Source organism: Talpa occidentalis, unplaced genomic scaffold (assembly GCF_014898055.3).
Source record: "Talpa occidentalis isolate TD23 unplaced genomic scaffold, MPIMG_talOcc4v2.1 talOcc4.3, whole genome shotgun sequence".
NCBI classification, from domain to species: Eukaryota; Metazoa; Chordata; class Mammalia; order Eulipotyphla; family Talpidae; genus Talpa; species Talpa occidentalis.
The window spans coordinates 32,167,442-32,188,627 of NW_023603184.1; the positions used below are offsets into that span (position 1 = coordinate 32,167,442).

General features: G+C 36.1%; 1 protein-coding gene across 1 annotated transcript in view; it reads right to left on the minus strand.

The window, feature by feature from the left end:
* PIK3C2A (phosphatidylinositol-4-phosphate 3-kinase catalytic subunit type 2 alpha) overlaps positions 1-21,186 on the minus strand; it is an 88,003-nt gene that overhangs the window by 4,857 nt on the left and 61,960 nt on the right. The window contains exons 20-32 of the mRNA XM_037522717.2: positions 20,029-20,133; positions 18,503-18,595; positions 17,193-17,322; positions 12,507-12,643; positions 10,414-10,583; positions 9,683-9,839; positions 8,592-8,701; positions 4,914-5,121; positions 2,963-3,087; positions 1,888-2,005; positions 1,730-1,802; positions 1,279-1,388; positions 1,067-1,192 (exon numbers count right to left, since the gene is read on the minus strand). Of these exons, the coding sequence (XP_037378614.1) occupies positions 1,067-1,192; positions 1,279-1,388; positions 1,730-1,802; positions 1,888-2,005; positions 2,963-3,087; positions 4,914-5,121; positions 8,592-8,701; positions 9,683-9,839; positions 10,414-10,583; positions 12,507-12,643; positions 17,193-17,322; positions 18,503-18,595; positions 20,029-20,133 (1,662 nt within the window). The remainder of the gene's footprint in view (positions 1-1,066; positions 1,193-1,278; positions 1,389-1,729; positions 1,803-1,887; positions 2,006-2,962; positions 3,088-4,913; positions 5,122-8,591; positions 8,702-9,682; positions 9,840-10,413; positions 10,584-12,506; positions 12,644-17,192; positions 17,323-18,502; positions 18,596-20,028; positions 20,134-21,186) is intronic.

Here is a 21,186-nt window from a genome sequence, read left to right on the forward strand (position 1 = left end):
GGCATGCAGACCTCTCCTGCCTCCCGCAGCTCCCCCCAGCAGTGTACTTTGGTCCTTCTGCCTGCTCTGCTCCCCGCTTTGGCTCTGGTGAATTCTCTCACCCTCCCGCGCTTCTGACTGTACCCAATGCTTGTATAAATAAATAAATAAATCTTTTAAAAAAAAAACTAAAAAAGTAACATTTCACTTTCTTTAAAATAACCTTACTAAAATAAAAGTAAATACTACTTTTTGAGCATAATATCAACTGGTCACCACCAAACATATTAAAGGCTTACAAAGGTGTGAAAGGATACTCCACAGCTTTAATAAGTTTATATAGCCTTAATGAAAATTCAGAAATTTTTGCTTCCAATCTCCATCCATATATTTTTGTGTGGATATAATGTTAATGTACACAAGTAATATAATGTTTATCCTAAAGAAGTAGTGGACTAAGGAATACTGGATTTTAAACATCAGTAAATTTATAGGTTGACCACTGGTTATAAGTTTGTAAGTTCTACAATGTTGAGCTGATCTTTGCTTACTACTTTCAGTTTCAGGTACCTTAAAGAGGTTTGCTGACAGACTAAAATACATTAGAAGTATGAATTTTTTTGTTTGTTTGTTTTGTTTTTTTTCTTCCTGCTACTGGCTTTTGGTTGTTGTTGTTCTTCTTTTTTTAAAGATTTATTTATTTATTTATACAAGCACTGGGTACAGTCAGAAGCGTGGGAGGGTGAGAGAATTCACCAGAGCCAGAGTGGGGAGCAGAGCAGGCAGAAGGACCAAAGTACACTGCTGAGGGGAGCAGCGGGCGGCAGGAGAGGTCTGCACGCCATGTGGGACCCTCTTCCAGAGGCTGATATCCAACATTTTGAAAATGTTGTAGTGGGGGTTCAAGCATTAAAAGGGGAACTAAAACCAAAGTCTTATGATTGAGGGTTCAATTTTGCAACTGATTGAGATTTGCTTTATTAGCATGCTAGATAGTTCGGCAACAACTAAAAATTTTAAATTCAAAGTGTTCAATATTTAAAATCTCAAAACAAATCAGAAAATGTTAGAAATGATTTTAACTTACCATTTCATTGAATGTTGGATTCCTAGTTTTTCGTGTAATTTTGGTTTTACGTTTGGATGTCTTGTGGGTATCTGGAAGTAGATATGTTTTGACATATGGATTTGGGTCAGCTCCATCTTCAGTAACCTATAAAAAAAAGCAGTCCCTTAACAGTAATCTTCCTACTAAGGAATAGGTTTCCTCTACAATCATGATTATTTGTAATCACTCACAAGATCTTTGATGTGCATCACCATGATGAAAAGAGTTCCATTTCGGTAAGAGACAGATAATTTCACTGCTCCCCCTATTTGGCCTGGAGTAGGACTGAAGAGACCTGTATCTGAAAAATACACATATGCTGTCTTTATTTTATCTTGCAATGGTTCAAGCTGTAACAAAATAATTCTGCTTGAATTCTAGGACCACAACAAGTGGGGGTGAGAGTGATGGGGGAGGTAAAGATACTGACAGGCCACGGATATATACTTCTTTAGTTGGTACACTCTATTAGGAAAATTAAATTTATCCAGAAATACACTGGCTAAGAAAGAATATCTTCCTCTCATTCTCACTGAACTATAGCCAATAACCTGCCAGTTTACCATAGCCACTGAGAAATTACAGACTTGCAGATCATAAGGAAGTCATGAATTATCAATAAAGAGAAAAAAATAATCTCACCTGCAGACCTAGCTATTCCTTCAGCTTTCTCATCACGAAGTAAAGGATGGAAAAAAGTACAAACAAGATCGCACTGAGAAAAAAAAAGAGATTCATTAACTTAAATATTATGTAGCCTGAAAGACAGTATGCTATTATTTTTCAGTCATGACAGTCACCTCTGCTACATCTGTTGAAGCATTCATCAAACTCTGTAGATAACTGTTTAACTCAATTTTTCTTTTGGCTGCTACATCTTTTATGTTTGTTCTTCCTAGAACCATCCTATTAGGAAAGCTGAAAAAGAAAAATAAACAATAAAAAGAGTGGAATTAAATTATTTCATCAGGAAGACTAAATACATAGAAATACACATTTTTATTCACTTACACTACAAACTGCATTCTTAAATCCACTATAAAGGAAATTTTTATGATTTCCAAGTACTGGTGATAAAGTAGTTCAAGTATCACCATTTTATTAACCTTTGTAAAAAAAGGTACATGGTTTTGATAAGTTGCTATATTTATTTTCTAATAATATAATTATTTCCTTTCAAGACTAATCATTCACAAAAAATAGATGCATATCTGTTCCCCCAAAAAGAATCATGACCCAATTAGCAAAAGCCTGCAGACACCAGTAAAATTCAAAGTCTAAACAGGTAACTTTAACTATGCTTATTTTGGTGGCAATAGAAAAATGAGATTGCACATGGAAAAAAACTGATAGTCATTTTACTGTTTCCTTTTGAAATCTAATCTCACAAGAATATGAATAATTTGACAAAAAAACTGCTGGTCATTAGTTATGTTAAAACTGAGGGTTTCTAAAGGGTATGAGATACAAAATAAGCACTAAAATTTTGATAAAGTCTGAATGATAAGTTTGCCTCTACTTGTTTTTCAGAGGAGCTCAGTACAAACATAATAGATTATTTTGGCAGTGATTTAAAATCTGACTTTTTAAAACCAAGATTCTAAATTATTATTTTGTTTTGTTTACTACAGTAGAGACAACAAATTTTAAAATCTTGATCATTTAATTCATTGTTTATTCATCCAGCGAACGCACACATAGTTCCTTGTCTATTGCTATGTCTGGTACTGCATTAGGTCCTTGGAATACAAAGGAAAATAAGTCATATGTGATTGACAGACTCTTTTGGTGCTAATACAAATTTTTGACTTAAATTTTATAATAAAGAAAGGGTTTCCTACAAGTAAGGATTATTTTACAAGGCTAGGAACATACCCTGGTAACTTCCAAAGTGGAAAAATAATACTGAGCTTATTGTGAAGTTCCTGAAACTCGTCAAATGTCCGGAAGACAAATGATGGTTCAAGCTGTCCTTCCCTCAAAATTCGGACTACATAAATCTGAAAAGAAATCATACCCCAAACACATTACATTTATAATAAAATCTCCTTTCCTGACAGAAAGAAAATTTATGGCTTGACTGTTATAAGTAGTCCAAGGGCTTTTAACTTGGTAGTGTATATGTCACTAACAGGAAATAGCAAATATAACCGCCATTGTATTTATAGCACATCTAACTCTATCCTGAGAGTAATAATAAACATTGTAAGATATATGAACAAGAACTGGAAAGTGAAAATCATATTATTTCCAGAATTAAATTTACTTCCCCAATCAATAAACTTAGTGCATTCCAATGAAAATATTCACAAATAATTTAAGAGTGTTAAGTGGGAAAAAGGCAAAATATATGGTAGCAGGGGGATAAGGGAAAAGTTTTCTTAGTGGACATTTAACTATTATAAAATCACAGTACTTGGGGCCTCCCTGGTGGCGCAAGGGGTTAAGCATCGCACTATGAAGCAACCCGCCGCCTCTGCAGCACAAGTTAGATCCCCGGCCAGGGAGCAACCCTCAAGGCCAGGCAGACCTCTCCTGTCTTGCCCGCTGCTCCCCTCAGCAGTGTATTTCAGTCAGTCTGCCTGTTCTGTTCCCCACTCTGTCTCTGGTGAATCCTCTCACCCCCCCCGCCTCTCTGGCCTTGTACCCCAGCGCTTGTATGCATAAATAAATCAATCCTTAAAAAAATAAAATAAAATAAAATCACAATACCTTAAGGAATAAAATACTGGTACAGAAAGAGATATATCTAAAGAAGACCAGGAAAAAATTCAAGTATACATACAAGCTTAGTATAGTTAAAGCTGGCATTACAAATCACTGGGGGAAGGAATGGACTAATCAGTGAAATGGTGTTAGGAAAAAATACTCAATATAACATTAAAAAATTTACCAATAATAAGATAACAGGTAAAAATTAAAATAATACTATAGTCACCTTCAAAATTTATCAATTTGTCAAAAATTTAAATACTAACAGTGTTGGCAAGTATTAGCCAACAAAACTAATAGCAAATGGTGCACAATAACAGCAAAAGGACTATAATGCTATGCTATTTATTTATTTATTTTTTTCTAAAGATTTATTTTTATTTATTTACATAAGCACTGGGTACAGTCAGAAGCGCGGGAGGGTGAGAGAATTCACCAAGCCAGAACAGGGAGCAGAGCAGGCAGAAGGACCCAAGTACACTGCTGAGGGGAGCAGCGGGCGGCAGGAGAGGTCTGCGCGCCATGTGGGAACCTCCTCCAGTGGCCGGGGAGCTGCCTGGGATCGAACCAGCGCTGCAGAGGCTGCGGGCAGCTTCGCAACCCAGCGCTCAACCGCTGCGCCACTGGGGAGGCCCTATGCTATTTATTGAGGGGGAAAATACACACTGAAGATCCTGTTTTTGTTCAAAAACAAACTTTATATCTGTGTGTTACAATATTTTATGGAGTGACATGAAAATTTGAGACTTTTACTTCACATGCTTCTATGTTGAATTTGTTACAATGTGTAAGTTTTACCTTTAAAATTAAGAACAAATTCAAAAACGGAAGATAAAGGAAAACAGAAGAATAGCACTAGCCTTTTAAGCCTTGTCTCTAAAAGGAAGAATATCACATGGCCCCCCCATGGTTTTGAAGCAATTTTATCAAGAAACAAATACCACACCCTCCTCCAATATTAGAAATGCTCCAAGTATGCTTATTTATTTTTGGGCCAGCCACAGAAGAAATAAGTATGAATAAAATAAATGTAAATTTAGGAAAGTCAGCAAAGAAGTATGACAGGATAATAGTAATGCATGCAGGAGTACGCAACTATTGAAACCCAACTTACATAATGTTTATCTGGATTGTATTTCTTATGATAAGTGAAAACAGAGACTTCCTTAATTCGACCATCTTGTCTAAAGGAATATGTTTTGGGTGAAAATGAAAGGATGGGCTCATCATTGGAAGGAAGACCAGAAAATCGCAGTTGAGCAAGGTTGTGAATGAAGAAGTTAAACTTTGTGGCAATGCTTCCCAAACTTGATTCAATCAGCCTACAAAATAATCAGAAAATGTGTTAACATGTGAATTTTCAGAACACACTATTTTTTAGTTTTATTTATTTATTTATTTATTCATTTAATATTCTTTTTTAAATTTTATTTTTATATTCCCCATACAATTGCAACCCCCTTATTTTGAACACATAATTTTTTTTAACATTGTAAAAGATGAAAACCATTTTTATAGCTTTTAAAATATTAAGCAGATTCTCATTTTGCCAAGGATTCCTTTTGTCTGTAAGGCAAAAAAACTCATAAAAATATAAAAAAATTTTTGCACAAGAAAGTCTCCATTTCATCCCACTGTTCTCAAGAAATGATGCTTGGTTTTCTTGAGTTCTATGGTATCCAAGACTAATTAAAATTACTAGGTGGGTCCTTCCTGGTGGTGCAGGAGTTAAGTCTCAGCACTATCAAGCTATCGCCAGCAACTGCAGCATGAGTTCGATCCCCAGCCAGAGAGCTACCCTACATGGTGCAGCAGACCTCTCCTGTCTCGCCTGTTGTTCCTCTTCAGCAGTTATTTCAGTAGATCTGCCTGTTCTGCTCCGCACTCTGCCTCTGGTGAATCCTCTCACCCTCCACACCTCTGGCCTATACCCCAGGTTCTTGTATACATAAATAAAAATAAATCTTAAAAAAAATTACTAGGGATGGAGGGAGGATGATTGGTATAATGCCAGAAAGAGGATTTCATTATTTTATTCCCTTGTAAATAATGGGAACGGTGGCAACTAAACAGGTAAAGAAGGAAACAACCAAAATCCAAATTAAAAAGCATCTTTACTATCACAATACTATCAATAGAATCTGTTATCAGATTCCTTCTTCAGATAATCATAATTTGACTAAGTTGGAAGAATAAATTTTGATGGGATGAGGAGTTTGGTAGAAACAAATTGGAAAGGAAACCAGGAAAAACAAGCATTTTAAGCAAGCAAAGAAAACAAGAAATCTCAGAAACAAGAAAAGGAATGTAGAAAGGAGAATCAAAAAGGATGTGACTGAGCCTCACATACTCCTCTATTTTGGTATGGATTGAATTTTTTTGTCCTTTCTGCTTCTTCCCATTCAGGTGTTGAAATTTCAACCCTGTAGGGCCTTTATGGAGGTAGTGTTTCAATGGCAGAGCCTTAATCCAATAAGATTAGTGTCTTTATTTGAAGAGGAGAAAGCTTAAGCTTTCTCTCTTCCCCTCTCTCCTTCATTTGAGGAAACAGCAAGAAGGCATGTCTGCAAGCTAGCATCCTCACCAGGAAGTGAATCAGCTAGTACTTCATCTTGGACCTCCCAGCCTCTAAGAACGATGAGAAAATAAGTTTCTGCTGATTATGCGATCTTCAATGTGATATTTTTCTATGGCAGCCCAAGCAGACTAATACATGCCTGCTTTTACAGTTGTGCCCAAGGGAGCCAATGAATCTCTTATAAAAGACAAAACAAAACCCATCAATACCTAAATTATCAGGATTAGTTTGGAAGGCTATACAAAAGCCAGCTTCCTTCAATTCAATTCAGCCCAGACTCTTGAGACTAGGGAAGTCCAGTCCAGTGTTTTCTACCTCTTCTCCACTGAGAGGAAGAAGGCAAGAGAGAAAGGAGAGAAAAGAACATGAGCTCATGTGCCCCTCCCTGCTGTGGCATTATAAAGATGTGGTACCACTAGTCAGTGACCAACCTAGTCATCAGACCTTTATCTATTTTTTAAATTTACATATATTTTATATCATTGTTCTTTTTTTTAGAATGTTTGCTTTATCAGTGGTAGTCTCCAAAGAATTTCCACCACCAGTTCACCTGTGCACTATTACCATAGTCCCTTGTGTTCCTCCCTCCCTGATTTTGATCCCTCTCCCTCCCCTTCCCCTGCAGAATGTCTTTGATTTATAGTTGTCTGTTTATTTTTGCTTTTTTTAATTATTTTTTTCCCCTAATGCCTTATTTGGTTTGCCTATATTCCTCCTATAAGTGAAACCATCTGATATTTTTCTTTATCCTCTGACTTATTTCACTGAGCATAATCCCTTCTAGCTCCATCCAAGTTGCTGCAAATGACATTAGTTATTCTTTTTTGATTGCTGAATAGTATTCCATTGTGTATATACACCACATCTTCTTGATCCAGTCATCTACTTTTGGGCATTTGGGTTATTTCCAAGTCTTTCCTATTATAAATAGTGCCGCAATAAACATAGGGGTACAGGTATTCTTTTGAATTAGTGTTTTTGTGTCCTTTGGGTATATCCCTAGTAGTGGGATTGCTGGGTCATATGATAACTCCATTTTTAGTAGTCTCATCAGACCTTTATAATGTATTTATCAGAAGATCTGATTTTAAAGCAATGATGACATTCAAATTCCAGTCATTGGTCATGTGTTTCAAGTACTACATCAGATAATAACAATTTACTATAGCAGTAAACCAGGTTTGCTATTTTTAAGCTATTTAAGGTACCTTGAAAATTGCTATGGCAGAATTCTGAAAATAGATTAGTATAAATATCCTTTTTAGAAAAAAAACTCTGTATTTGGCACTGCAGGAACAGTTCATAAATAAGATTTTTGTAATTGAAATCACTTACAAATAAAACGAGATCATTTTTTATAGATTTTACTTTTTAGAAAAGTTTTAGGTTCAAAGAAAAAATGAGCAGAAAGCACAAAGAGTTCCCCTATACTCCCTTCTCCTACATGTGCCTAACTTCCCCCATGTATCCATACCAGACAACTTGAGGCAGCATGTTTGTCACAATTAGTGACCTACACTGACATAGCATTAGCATCCAAATCCAAAACTTACATTAGGCTTCACTCTTGGTGCTATACATTCTATGGGTATTGACAACTGTAGAATGACATGTATCTACCATTGTAAAATCATACCAAGTAATTTCACTGCTCTGAAAATCCTCTGTGCTCTGTCCTCCTTTCCCTCAACCCCTGTTAACCACTGATACCTTCATTGTCTCCAGAGCTTTGCTTTTTCCAGAATGTCCTATAGTTAGAATCATTCAGTAGGTAGCTCTTCCAGATAGGCATCACTCATTTAGTAATGTATGTTTACATATCATGGTTTGATAACTCATTTCTATCACATGTAATTTTTTTCCTGGCTTCAAATGTCTTATTTATTTATTTTACACATACACACACATATTTTGAAGTAACAATGGTTTACAACACCATATGTAATTTGGGGCATACGTTCAAACCTCTTCAAGATGTATGTTAGGACACCATGCCCATCCTCAAAACACTCAATCCCTTGGGATCATGTTTTGAGATAAATGTGTTTTGTAAGGTACAATTCCACGTCCTTTACATTTATTCAGTAGATAAATTCTGACAACCCATTATTTTTAATCAATCTTTTCCTGCAAATCAGAACTACATTATATTTGTTTAAACTAAGGAAAGCTTAACTGTACATGCTGTTTCTAATATATTTAATTATGCCTTACCTAGTGAAGAAAATTGTAGCTTCTGCATCTGTAGTTTGTGGTTGAAGTGCATCTCTAACATATTTTAAATCTTGAATGCTTGTAAGTTCTGGTAGCCCTGAAGGAATCATCTACAGAAAGGGAATAAAAGTTTGTGAGTTAAATTTTTAAAAAGTCTATTCCCCAACCATCCCTAAAAGCTGGTTAAGTAATCAGATAATCAAAACTAAAGCAAATAAAAACGACAATTTAAGAAACACCAGTTGGAGGAGTCTGTTAGTTTTAGCGAACTAAGTAATTCTTTTATAAATAAGAAAATCGTATCCAACAAAGTCAATTGTTGGAAATCACAAATGCAGCTTATGGAATAAAAGCTAAAACCAAGACATTTTGTATAGCTCTTAATTTTATATCAACTTCAGTCACAATAAGCAATGTGAGTTTGTTTTTACTTTTTATTTAATTTATAGCCAAAAAAGTACAGATTAAGCGCATAGCTTAATGAATGCCCACAACCCAAAGACTTCCAGATTAAGACACAAAACGCTGACCAGCATCCCAGATGACCTCCTCAGGCTCCATTTTAGTTACTCCTCACCTCATGGTAACCACTCTAATGGCCTGTTTTTTCTATCATATGTAAGTGGAGTTGCATATTTCATATAATAGCATTTTAAAAAATATTTTTGTGGTAATATATTTGACATTGGAACTACAGTAAATTTTATTCCCAAGTTCCAAAGGAATTTTAAAATAATGAAACAGAAACATTAATCATATACTTGTAAAGAATAGTTACCGGGCCTCCCTGGTGGCGCAGCGGTTGAGCGCTGGGTTGCGAAGCTGCCCGCAGCCTCTGCAGGGCCGGTTCGATCCCCGGCTGCTCCCCCGCCACCGGAGGAGGGTCCCACATGGCGCGCAGACCTCTCCTGCCGCCCGCTGCTCCCCTCAGCAGTGTACTTCGGTCCTTCTGCCTGCTCTGCTCCCCGCTCTGGCTCTGGTGAATTCTCTCACCCTCCCGCGCTTCTGACTGTACCCAGTGCTTGTATGTATGTATGTATAAATCAATCAATCAATCAATAAATAAATCTTTAAAAAAAAAGAATAGTTACCAGTGAAAGGAGGTTGAGAAAGAGGTTTGTCTGCTTTCTTATCAAGTTGTAGGCCTGACAGCAGAGGTCTACAAACAATTGAAATCGGATGGTGGGCCTTTCACCTCCATTAATGACATATGCCATATCAGAGGTCAGCACAAAAGGAGCCCGATCCCTATGTAAAAAGAAGGTACATACATACAAAGTATTATTTACATAAGGTATTCAAACAGTGTTACTGCTATTACATAGTTATTGAATCAAACTACCTAAGTCATAGCAATTTCCAAGTGGGAAACTTAATTTCAGAGTTTTGAATTTTCATATTTCTTAAAAATTAATGTTTTCAGGAAAGGTATCAAGTAATATCATTACTTAGATCTTATTTATGTATGATTTTTTTTTCCCCTCCAAGGTGAAACTTTTAAAATCCATACACCCAGAGATCAAACTGTCAGTGCAAACATAACACAGAGAAAAATTTTGTACCCACTGCCACTAAACAAATGGGAACATTTTTAATGGGTACCATTAGAAAAATACACCTTAATTAATTTCAACAAAGGACATAGGCTGCACATACAAATCTTTTCTATTACATGGTAAAGTAACCTCTGAGGGTCTTTTTCATCCCCAGTTATGCTCAAAGAAAGTTAAAAGACAAAGAAAGCAAGAAAAAAAGGCATGGCTTAGGATGTTAATTGGTGAATTAGGAAACACCTTTTCTTTAGCAAGCAGAATACAAGTACCTTTTGAAGCTACCAAACATCTGTGCATGGCCCAAAAATTTTCCAAAGTCAATGTGAAACATGTGTCCTGTGCTTCGAAGCATTATATTGTCATTGTGTCGATCACAGATGCCTAAAACGTAGGTGGCTACACAGCATCCAGCACAAGAATAGATAAAATTCTCAGAAGCCTATAATAATGATATAAACTTTATGAAAAAAATTGTTTAAAGGAAGCATGGTTTACAAAGATAAAAGTAATTCACCACTCTTTATAATTCACTTTCTCAACAGTTTATAAACCAGTCTTTTCATATTTCAAAAACATAGACTCTTTCTTAAAGGTGGTTAATGGCTTTTCTCTCTAGCTTTTGATTTTAACAGGCAGGAACCCCAGTTCCTATCAGGGTACACGCTTCCTGTAAGCATCATGTTTGTGAAATCCTGTTCCTCACATTCTGCTGCTCACCACAAGTAATACTGCAGCAAGCTTATTTGAATAAAAGAGTATTTTCTCCTTTTTTGATAAACATAAGCAAGAATACTTATGGGAAGGCATGTAGGGATAGCATATGTAAAGAAGGTCAGTTTATACCTTTAAATACCCAATAATACAATTTATGTGTCTTGTGGCCCATCTGATGACTCCTCAAGTGTTATCTGTAAGTTTCTCAAAACTGAAGACCTTTTACTTAAGTTACTTGTCCTGGGAATCAAATTATTAACATAATATCATGCATAAGGATACAGCAAGATGCATACAAAGAATATTTTTATCTAAAGTATGTGTATTTAGTTTTTACATCTCCACATAGTCAATTTTAGTTCATAATCCCTCCACAGTTACTACTGATGGCACTTATCACAAACTAGGCATTGCAGTACTCTACACACACACACACACACACACAAAATGCTTACTCACACAAACACACTACATATAATTATGTGACTATATGTATGTATACATTAACGCATTTAAAATCTCACAACAAAGTAATGACATAGGTACTATTATTATGCCATTTTACATATAACAGCAACAAACACAGAGAGGTAATTTGCCCAAAACCACATAAGTGTTAAGTGGAAGAGTCAATATTCAAACTTAGACGATATGACTCTATTATGTTATTATTCCCTTTACTTAGTAAATTACATAAAAAAGAGCCATATGCATAAAAGGACCTCACTATATGTTAGTTGACAATTATTTTGTGTCAAACAACTTAACTGAAATCACAAAAAAAGCTAACATTACTATAAACAAGTATTGGCTTCTGCTCACTGTTTTACCCAACCCACAAAGCAGTAAGAAACAGGAATGATCTTAAACAGGAATGATCTACTCTGCTTTATTTCTTAGGTCAACAGAAAACTCTTTTAAGTGTATCTATAAATATGATACACTAATGATTTTGACATAAAGACAGGAAAATGATACTAAAACAGATCTCAGATCACCATTAAAAACGTTCTTGAGTCTTCCTTAGGTTAATTTAAGCTCATAAGAGGCCTTAAGTCCTATGAGATTTACCTTTCTTTTGATGTAATTCAAAAATATGCTAAAACAAAAACTTGGTTTCTTCAAGAATAATAGTAGTCACCAACAATACAATTTTTTCTATGCAGTACTTTATATATATTCATTTAATTCTTACAATACCATTATTTTTACAGCCATAATACATAATACTATAATATATACTATATATAATATCATGCAGAAGAGGTCACTGAGGTACTGAAAGTTTAAATAATTTGTCCACAGATCAATAGCTGATAAATGACTTGGGACCCAAATTTAAATTAAGAGATTCTGGCCCATAATTTTGCTCTTAAATGCCACATGAAAAGCTGTTTCTATAACTTTCTCCACAATCTTTGTGAAATATAACATTCTAGGTTATAAAAATACATTTCTTTTTGTGGTAAAAAGCATTGGTTTCACTAAAATTTCTGCCGTTGAAAAGTGTTCCTTTTTATACTTTTTTCTTTAGTTGGATGATGCTGTTTTCAAAATGAATAGTCACCAGAGCTGGAAAAGGAAAACACTTAAAACCCATGAAAGACATTTTTGACAGTTATTTAGAATAAGGAGGCATGCTAATCACCTTTTCATATTCCTCCTCAGAGGGATTGTATTTTCTCAACCACTCTGCAAGTGGTTTATCTTTAAAGGATCCTGTCACACCATATTCCACTTGGATTTTCCTGAGGGTATCTGAAGAAGGAACTAGTTCTACCATGCCTGTAACAACAAAACATTGTTATTTGAAAATGTCTCCCAAAAGTCAGGCTTAAAAAAAATTTCTTGCATTCAATGTTTGACATAACATACCAGTTAGCAACTACTATTGGGAAAAAAATCAAGGCTGGAAGTCCAACTTAGAAAATGTTAAAACAACTTTCCATTTTCAGAAGTACCCAAGATGTAAAAATTGAACTTGACTATTTGAGACTCTACAGTATGTAGATCCAATGCTACCAACTAACACCCAGCTCTAAGATAAAACAATTTTAATTGCAAACAAGATGATAATGACCTCATTAACATTTACTTATAAGATATATGCTGTGTCGGGCCTCCCTGGTGGCGCAGCGGTTGAGCGCTGGGTTGCGAAGCTGCCCGCAGCCTCTGCGACGCCGGTTCAATCCCCGGCTGCTCCCCGGCCACAGGAGGAGGGTCCCACATGGCGCGCAGACCTCTCCTGCCGCCCGCTGCTCCCCTCAGCAGTGTACTTCGGTCCTTCTGCCTGCTCTGCTCCCCGCTCTGGCTCTGGTGAATTCTCTCACCCTCCCGCGCTTCTGACTGTACCCAGTGCATGAATAAACAAAAAACAAACAAATAAATAAACATGCCTCTATAAAAAAAAAAAAAAAAAAAAAACAGAGGGAAGAAAATTTAAAAAAAAAAAAAGATATATGCTGTGTCATTAAAAAATCTCTATGTGCTTATATAGAAAGATCTCAAAAATGTGATTTTGAAGACACAATTCAGATGGGACATTGTATCTTTGGATTTATTTATGCGCAAGGGTTAAACACAGCACTGTGAAGCTATCCAAAGTCTGTGTAGCACGAGTTCGATCCCTGGCCGGCCAGGGAGCTACCCACATGGCGCAGTAGACCTCTCCTGTCTCACCCACAGCTCCCCTCAGCAGTGTATTTCAGTTAGTCGGCCTGTTCTGCTCTTCATTCTGTCTCTGGTGAATCCTCTCATCCGCCTCCCCCCATCTCTGGCCTACACCCCAGCTCTTGTATACATAAATAAATTAAAAAAGTATGCAGGGTCAAACTGTAATCTTAGTAGTTTGGTCACATCTGGCAGAATGATTTATTTGGATCTTCTATGCTGTTTTGGTTGCATTCTATAGTTCCTAATTCTCAGTGACTTTCTTTTTAAAAGAATACCTTCTTCTTGATTCTATGACTATACCTAATTAAAAATTAAATATACATATAAATTTCTAATTTCATAATCAAATATACACATGTACACATTGCTTCGAATACACACATGTACACATTGCTTCGTACAAAACAGTAGACCAAAGTTCATAAGATACACAAAGTGCTACTATGTATGGAAGATATGGTCCCCATCCTGAGGGAACTTAAAATCAATACAGTGAGGAAGATATAAAATATGCAGTAAATGTCTGGTAAGAATTTAATAATTGCTGAGTCTGCAAAAGGGAGGTGTTATTACAGACTAAGGTGTACTTGCTAAAAACTATAACATGTGGATCTGATTTCCTCATTTGAAAAATAAAGTACAGTGAGATAATACAACTTGAAAAATGTAGCACAGGGCAAGGCACAAAGTAAGTACTCAACCATTAGTTAGAAACAACATAAAAATGAGGAAGCTGATGGTCTCCAAAGTTACATGGAATTCCATTAGAAGTTCAATAATATGAATTAAGTGTGGTGACAGAAAAACTAATCTAAATGAGGGCCTCCCCGGTGGCGCAGCGGTTGAGCGCTAGGTTGCAAAGCTGCCCACGGCCTCTGCGGCGCCGGTTCGATCCCCGGCTGCTTCCCGGCCACTGGAGGAGGGTCCCACATGGCGCGCAGACCTCTCCTGCTGCCCGCTGCTCCCCTCAGCAGTGTACTTCGGTCCTTCTGCCTGCTCTGCCCCCCCCTCTAGTGAATTCTCTCACCCTCCCACACTTCTGACTGTACTCAGTGCATGTATAAACAAACAAACAAACAAAATAAATAAATAAATAAAAATACATGCCTCTTTAAAAAAAAAAAAACTAATCTAAATGAGATGGAGGCTTTCACTGGAAAATCTTAACTTGATGAAATAACTCCATCTTCTAAGATTTACAGGAAAAACCACCAATAAGAAGTCTTACATTGGGGCCTCCCTGGTGGCGCAAGGGGTTAGGACATGGCCTATGAAGCTATCCACAGCCATAGCAGCACGAGTTCGATCCCCAGGCAGGGAGCTACCCACACGGCTCAGCAGACCTCTCCTGACTCTTCCACTGCTCCCCTCAGCAGTGTGTTTCAGTCAATCTGTCTGTTCTGTTCCCCACTCTGTCTCTGGTGAATCCTCTCACCCCCCACACCTCTGGGTATGCATGGATAAATGAATCTTTAAAAAAAAAAAAAATTCTTAAATTTACCCAATTTCCTTTTTGATAAGATAAAGTTTATACACTCAAATTTGAGAAAGGAAAGTGACAAGGCTTTCATAGTGTTCTTACAGATAAAATATGGAGTGGCTGATAGCACAATGAAGTCAGTGAGTAAGCAAGTAAAATATAGTACTTAAAGATTAAACAATTACTTAAAGGGAGATCTCTGGTGTCATGCTACAGAGTTGGTCATTATAGAATATATGTTCTTCAAATTAGTTTAAAAAACAAACCAAGAGGTTCAATGATAAGTAACAAAAATCAGATTCTTAAAAAGAACTCAAGAGGATAAAAAGTAATGGCTCAAATATAACAAGTAAATTAATGTCTTACATTTAGATCTAAGATACAAAATGTACAAGTATAGAATGGCCAGACATGATTTAGCAGAAGCTAGTATGATGAAGACTTAGTGGTTTTGTCATTAAGTTCCATATTTGTAACACCTGGACACCCTTCTGCATTCTACAAAATCCAGGTGCCATTCTTAGAGACTATGGATCACTTGAGCCCTTTACAGTGAGAACAATGAGGTGATATGGTAACTTAAAATCACATATGACAAATGGTTGAAGAATGTGGATTTTAGGATCGGAGACCACAATACTGGGTATCATGAAGAAGGACTCAATTTAAGTACATGATAGTCCATGAACAGAACTGAAACTAACAGGTAGAAGATACCAGGACTCAGTTCCCACTCACCTGAATTTAAGAAAGAACTATGCAGCTATTAGTTATCCAAGATAGGATGGTTTACCTTGAAATGTGGTGAATTTCCTTCACTGGCATTTTAGGGTAAGGCATTTAAGTATAAATTGAATGGCAAATGTTAGCTGGATGATTAGATAAGATAATCTTTCAAGTAACTTTTTTTTTTTTAAAGATTTGTTTATTTATTTATACAAGCACTGGGTACAGTCAGAGGTGCGGGAGAGGGAGAGAATTCACCAGAGTCAGAGCATGTAACAGAATAGGCAGACTGAGGGGAGCAGCGGGCACAGCAGGAGAGGTCTGCACGCCATGTGGGACCCTCGCCCGCGGCCAGGGATCGAACCGGCACTGCAGAGGCTGCAGGTAGTTTTGCAGCCCAGCACTCAACCGCTGCACCACCAGGGGAGGCCCTCAAGTAACTTCTTAATGTTTATAATTAGAGTAGATGAAGTATTTCTCATTTACACTAAGCATACCGATCTTTCCCCTCTTTAAAACAACACAGTACTGCTTTTATAATTCTCTTAGAGCACTTAACTTATTAAAGTATTTTCTAATTACTTATGTGTATATACATTTTTAATTTCTCTCCTCTAAAATAGAAGCTCTACAAGTCATTAGCGCTTTGCAGATAGAAGATACACAAAAAACATTTGTTGAAAAAGAACAGTGATAATGATTATAACTTATTGTGCAGTTAATATGTGTCAAATACTGGGGTGCTTTACATTTATTAATAAATTTGGTATTATTAAACATGATCTAATATTTCATTTCATTATGTGTATGTATATAATACCATTAACATTCACACAAACATGCAGTAAGAAATGAATATTTACTCAATAAATAATAAGATGAAGTCTGCTCTATTTATTGCCGAAATGAAACCAAAACCAAAACTTAGCTATAACTTTATTTTTTTAAAGATTTACTTTTATTTATCTATGCATATAAGAACTGGGGTGGAGGCCAGAGGGGCAGGGGGTGAGAGAATTCACCAGAGACAGTGTGGGGAGCAGAACAGGTGGACCTACTGAAGAGACAGCGGGCAAGACAAGGAGAAGTCTGCTGCGCCATGTGGGTTAGCTCCCTGGCCAGGGATCGAACTCATGCTACAGTGCAGTGGCTGGCGATAACCTGATAGCGCTGAGACTTTAACCCTTCCCTGGAGGGAGGCCCTATGACTTTAATTTTAAATGACAAACTCTAAAAGGACCAGAGTCCTTATTGAGTCAATTAAAGGATATCTTGTGAAACATCTGTTAGAGCTAACCACTGAGTTATTTAATGGTGAGCAACTGAATCAATAAAGTAAGTAGCATTAGAATAAAATAATAAAAAACTGGGATCACAGTGTACCTGTCGTGCTTTAGGGCAGGTATACTCTGAGCTAGTTCACAAAGAAAAAAAAGACACAATTAACAGATGTACCTCTATCTCTGCCAGTTGAAAGGCACTTGAATATCACCATCCTCAGATCTAATCCTTCTTTAAGCCAGATCTTGTCCATAATTTTTATCATCTGTAAAGCTAACATATCTTGCCGAAGATCTTCACCAACCTTGAAATCAAGGTAACAAAATGAAACTTGTACCTTTCCAAAAGACTTCATAGACGGGGGTTGGGTGCAGAACAGTGAAAAAGTAAATAATGAGATCAACAGAATTGCCTTTTTCTTCTTCTGCAGCATTCTAGAGAAAGTTATTTAACTTCTTCATATCTCAGTTTCTTAAAACTGTACATTTTAATGGGTTTGCTTTTATATGTGTGGCGAATCAGATACACTGTATTAAAGGGCAATATGGGGGATAATCCATCTCTTGATTGCATCAATGTCAATATCCAGGTTAAGATGTTACCATTGGGGGAAATTGAATCAAGGAGAGGATCTCTGTATAATTTCTTATAATGGTTTTGAATTCACAATTATCTCAAAAAAGTTTACTTAAAGGAAAAACCTTAAACTTCCTAAAATTACTTAATTCTAATTGAAATCAGACCACGTTTTTTCTCTTTTAAACTGGATAACTGTAAATTACATAATGATGAATATGTTTTTGAGACAAGTCAAGAAAATTATGAAAAAGAACAAGGAGGTATCTGCTTTAATAAATATTAAAACATATAAAATTTCATTAATCAAATGGATGAAATTGTTTTAGGAAAAGGCAAAAAGATTAGAGAAATTTGAGTCCAAAACCAGATTTGAATACCTGGGAACTTGGTGTATGTATATTAAAGTTGATTCAAGAGATGTTATATTTATGAACATCCACTAATCAGACTCACTGAATGAACTAGAACTCTCCAATCTTCCTTCAATAAGTAGTTATTATGCTCACGACACATATGACTTTGACAATACATTCCTCTGTAGTACTCCACTCCTCATTCTTCCCACAGGGAAGTTATATAATTCCTACAACATTGCCACTTCTCTTGGTTTTGCAGTTTCACATAGCACAACTACAGGGGTACCATTCATCTCATTAGTCTGTATGAAAGGCACTGCCTGGAATTATGATGTATTCAACCACCAGCACCATATGAACAACTCTAGCTATGAGTTTCATTTGTTCCCAAATCTGTTTGGGAACAGTTCGTGTGAATAATTTTTCAAATAATTATTCAATTTAGTAAAATATTAAGTAAACAAAACTGCTCTGTAATTTTGGAAATGAAATTTGAGAAAATAATTTTTAAATTATGATTTAAAAATAAAATGATCTTATTTTGCTCACCTTAAACATGACGTTAATTTCTTCCCCCATGGGATCAGCATTTACCATTGTGACTTTTAGGGGCACAGCATTAGAACTGAAGAAGGAACAAGACTACAAATATAACAAGTTAAGCATTAGAACAATAATACTGAAATAAAAAGGGATTTATGAAATTTTTGCCCCATGCATTCTCCTTTCACTTGTTCAACTGAAATACGGCAAAAAAATAACACATGTGAATTGCTTTTTTAGCGTATGTGTCAGATAAGATGTATGGAGTAATACATCATCTGCTCTCAAGCAGAGAAGCAAAAACTTAAAGCCCCGAGACAAAATGTATTGGAGTTATAAAAGTGTAACAGAGCACAAAATTTTATATACTCATTTTTTTTTTTAAAGATTGTATTATTTATCCAAGAACCGGGGTACAGGCCTGATTCGCGGGAGGATGAGAGGATTCACCAGAGACAGAGCGGGGAACAGAACAGGCAGACTGACAAAATACACTGCTGAGGGGAGCAGTGGGCGCGACAGGAGAGGTCTGCCGCGCCATGAGGGGCCCTCGCCGGCCGGTGGGATCGAACTGGAGCTGCAGAGGTTGCGGACAGCTTCACAGCGCTGCGCTCAACTGCCTGCGCCACCAGGGGAGGTCCAAAATTTTATAAGCTCTTATCTTTTCTCTAAATGTGTGATCTGGGATTAGATCTCTAATTCTCCTATGTATGGTGCTATTAAAATGGATAGTCAGGGAATCAGATATTGACACTGAATTTAACTTCACTGGCAAAGATCAAATCTTATTTTTAAATAAAACTTGTTTAAAAACAAATTTAAGATATTGAAACCAATTTAAGTGAAACAACACATAAAAACCAAGGGGAAAAATACAAATCATCCCCTCCCATGATATAATTATACAAATTCAAGACCCCCCCAATGTTAAATTTCAATGAATAGTAGAATTAAAGCACTTAAAAAAATTCAAATCTGAGATGCCCTCCCTTATACCCCGATTTTTCAAAATCACACACACTAATAGATAAATTGATTTCTTTTGCTGAATGTATGCTAGAGAAAATCCACTATTTGTATTACTTATCAGCCTAGTTCAAAATAAAATTACTAAATTTTGATGATTAGTCAACTACTTTTTGACAGTTCAATAGGTATTATATCCCAGGTATTATATACCTGGGAAGAGTCTATAGATATGACCTTTCACAAGGGAGGGAAAAAACATGGGTATCTGTGACTAGACGGTTTTACCAGTGGAATTACAATATATACCTCTCATGTGTTATTCCATAATAAAAAAATAACTCATTTGGAGGTAGTAAATAATTTTACATTGTTTACTTTCGGGGATGGTGATTAAATGAAAATGATTAAATGTAAAACCGAACATGAATTTTATACAAACATCCATAAATAAAGTCAACCTATGCAGGTTATATCCTTACCTACCTTAAGCATACCAGCCCACTTGCCTCCTTCTCCACATTTTTTAAAATATAGTATGAAATTACAAGTATTTTATATCTCACCTTAATATTTAATTCTTTTGCCACAAGACTTGGATTGAGAGGTAGACGACATTTATTTCTCAGAAAAAAGGACTGTACTCTTTCCATACTCCTTTGGAGGACAACCTTGAAAAAGAGATTGATATCATAAGTACATACTGAAAACAAATATTGACATTGAATTTAACAACTTCATTGGCAAAGATCAAATCTTATTTTTAAATAAAACTTGTTTAAAAACAAATTTAAGATACTGAAACAAATTTAAGTGAAACAACACATAAAAACCAAGGGGAAAAATACAAATCATCCCCTCCCATGATATAATTACACAAATTCAAGACCCCCCCCCCCAATGTTAAATTTCAATGAATAGTAGAAATTAAAGCAACTTATAGGGAGGTGTATACATAGTTTTTTTTTTATAGTTCAATATAATATAAACCATTACAACTCCCATTACAACTATTACAACTTTATTCAGCTCTCTTACCTATAAGAATATCCGATAAAGAAATATGAGTAAAGAGACAAAAATTATACCCTCTAGTTCATTACATGACTTTTTTTTTTTTTTTTAAAGCTCTAGGTTTCTTTTCTTTTTCTTTTTTTTTTCCTTAAGATTTATTTATTTATACAAGCACTGGGTACAGTCAGAAGTGCGGGAGGGTGAGAGAATTCACCAGAGCCAGAGCAGGGAGCAGAGCAGGCACAAGGACCGAAGTACACTGCTGAGGGGAGCAGCGGGCGGCAGGAAAGGTCTGCGCGCCATGTGGGACCCTCCTCCAGTGGCCGGGGAGCAGCTGGGGATTGAACCGGCGCTGCAGAAGCTGCTGGCAGCTTCGCAACCCAGCGCTCAACCGCTGTGCCACCGGGGAGGCCCCCATTACAGGACTTTTTAACAAAAGAAAAACATCTAAGCAACTTGCATAGAGATAATGGTTCATAATTTATGCTACTATATCTTGTAATATTATGCACCAATTGAGAAACTATATATATCTATACATATACCCACACATCTATACATATACCCATACAAACACATATACACATATATGTATACACACACACAGTGCAAGTACATGTATTGACGTGAATTTTCCAAGATGAAGCTAAAAAAGCAATTTAAAAAGTATAATTACTGAAAGAAATTAAAGATCTAAATAAATGGAAAGA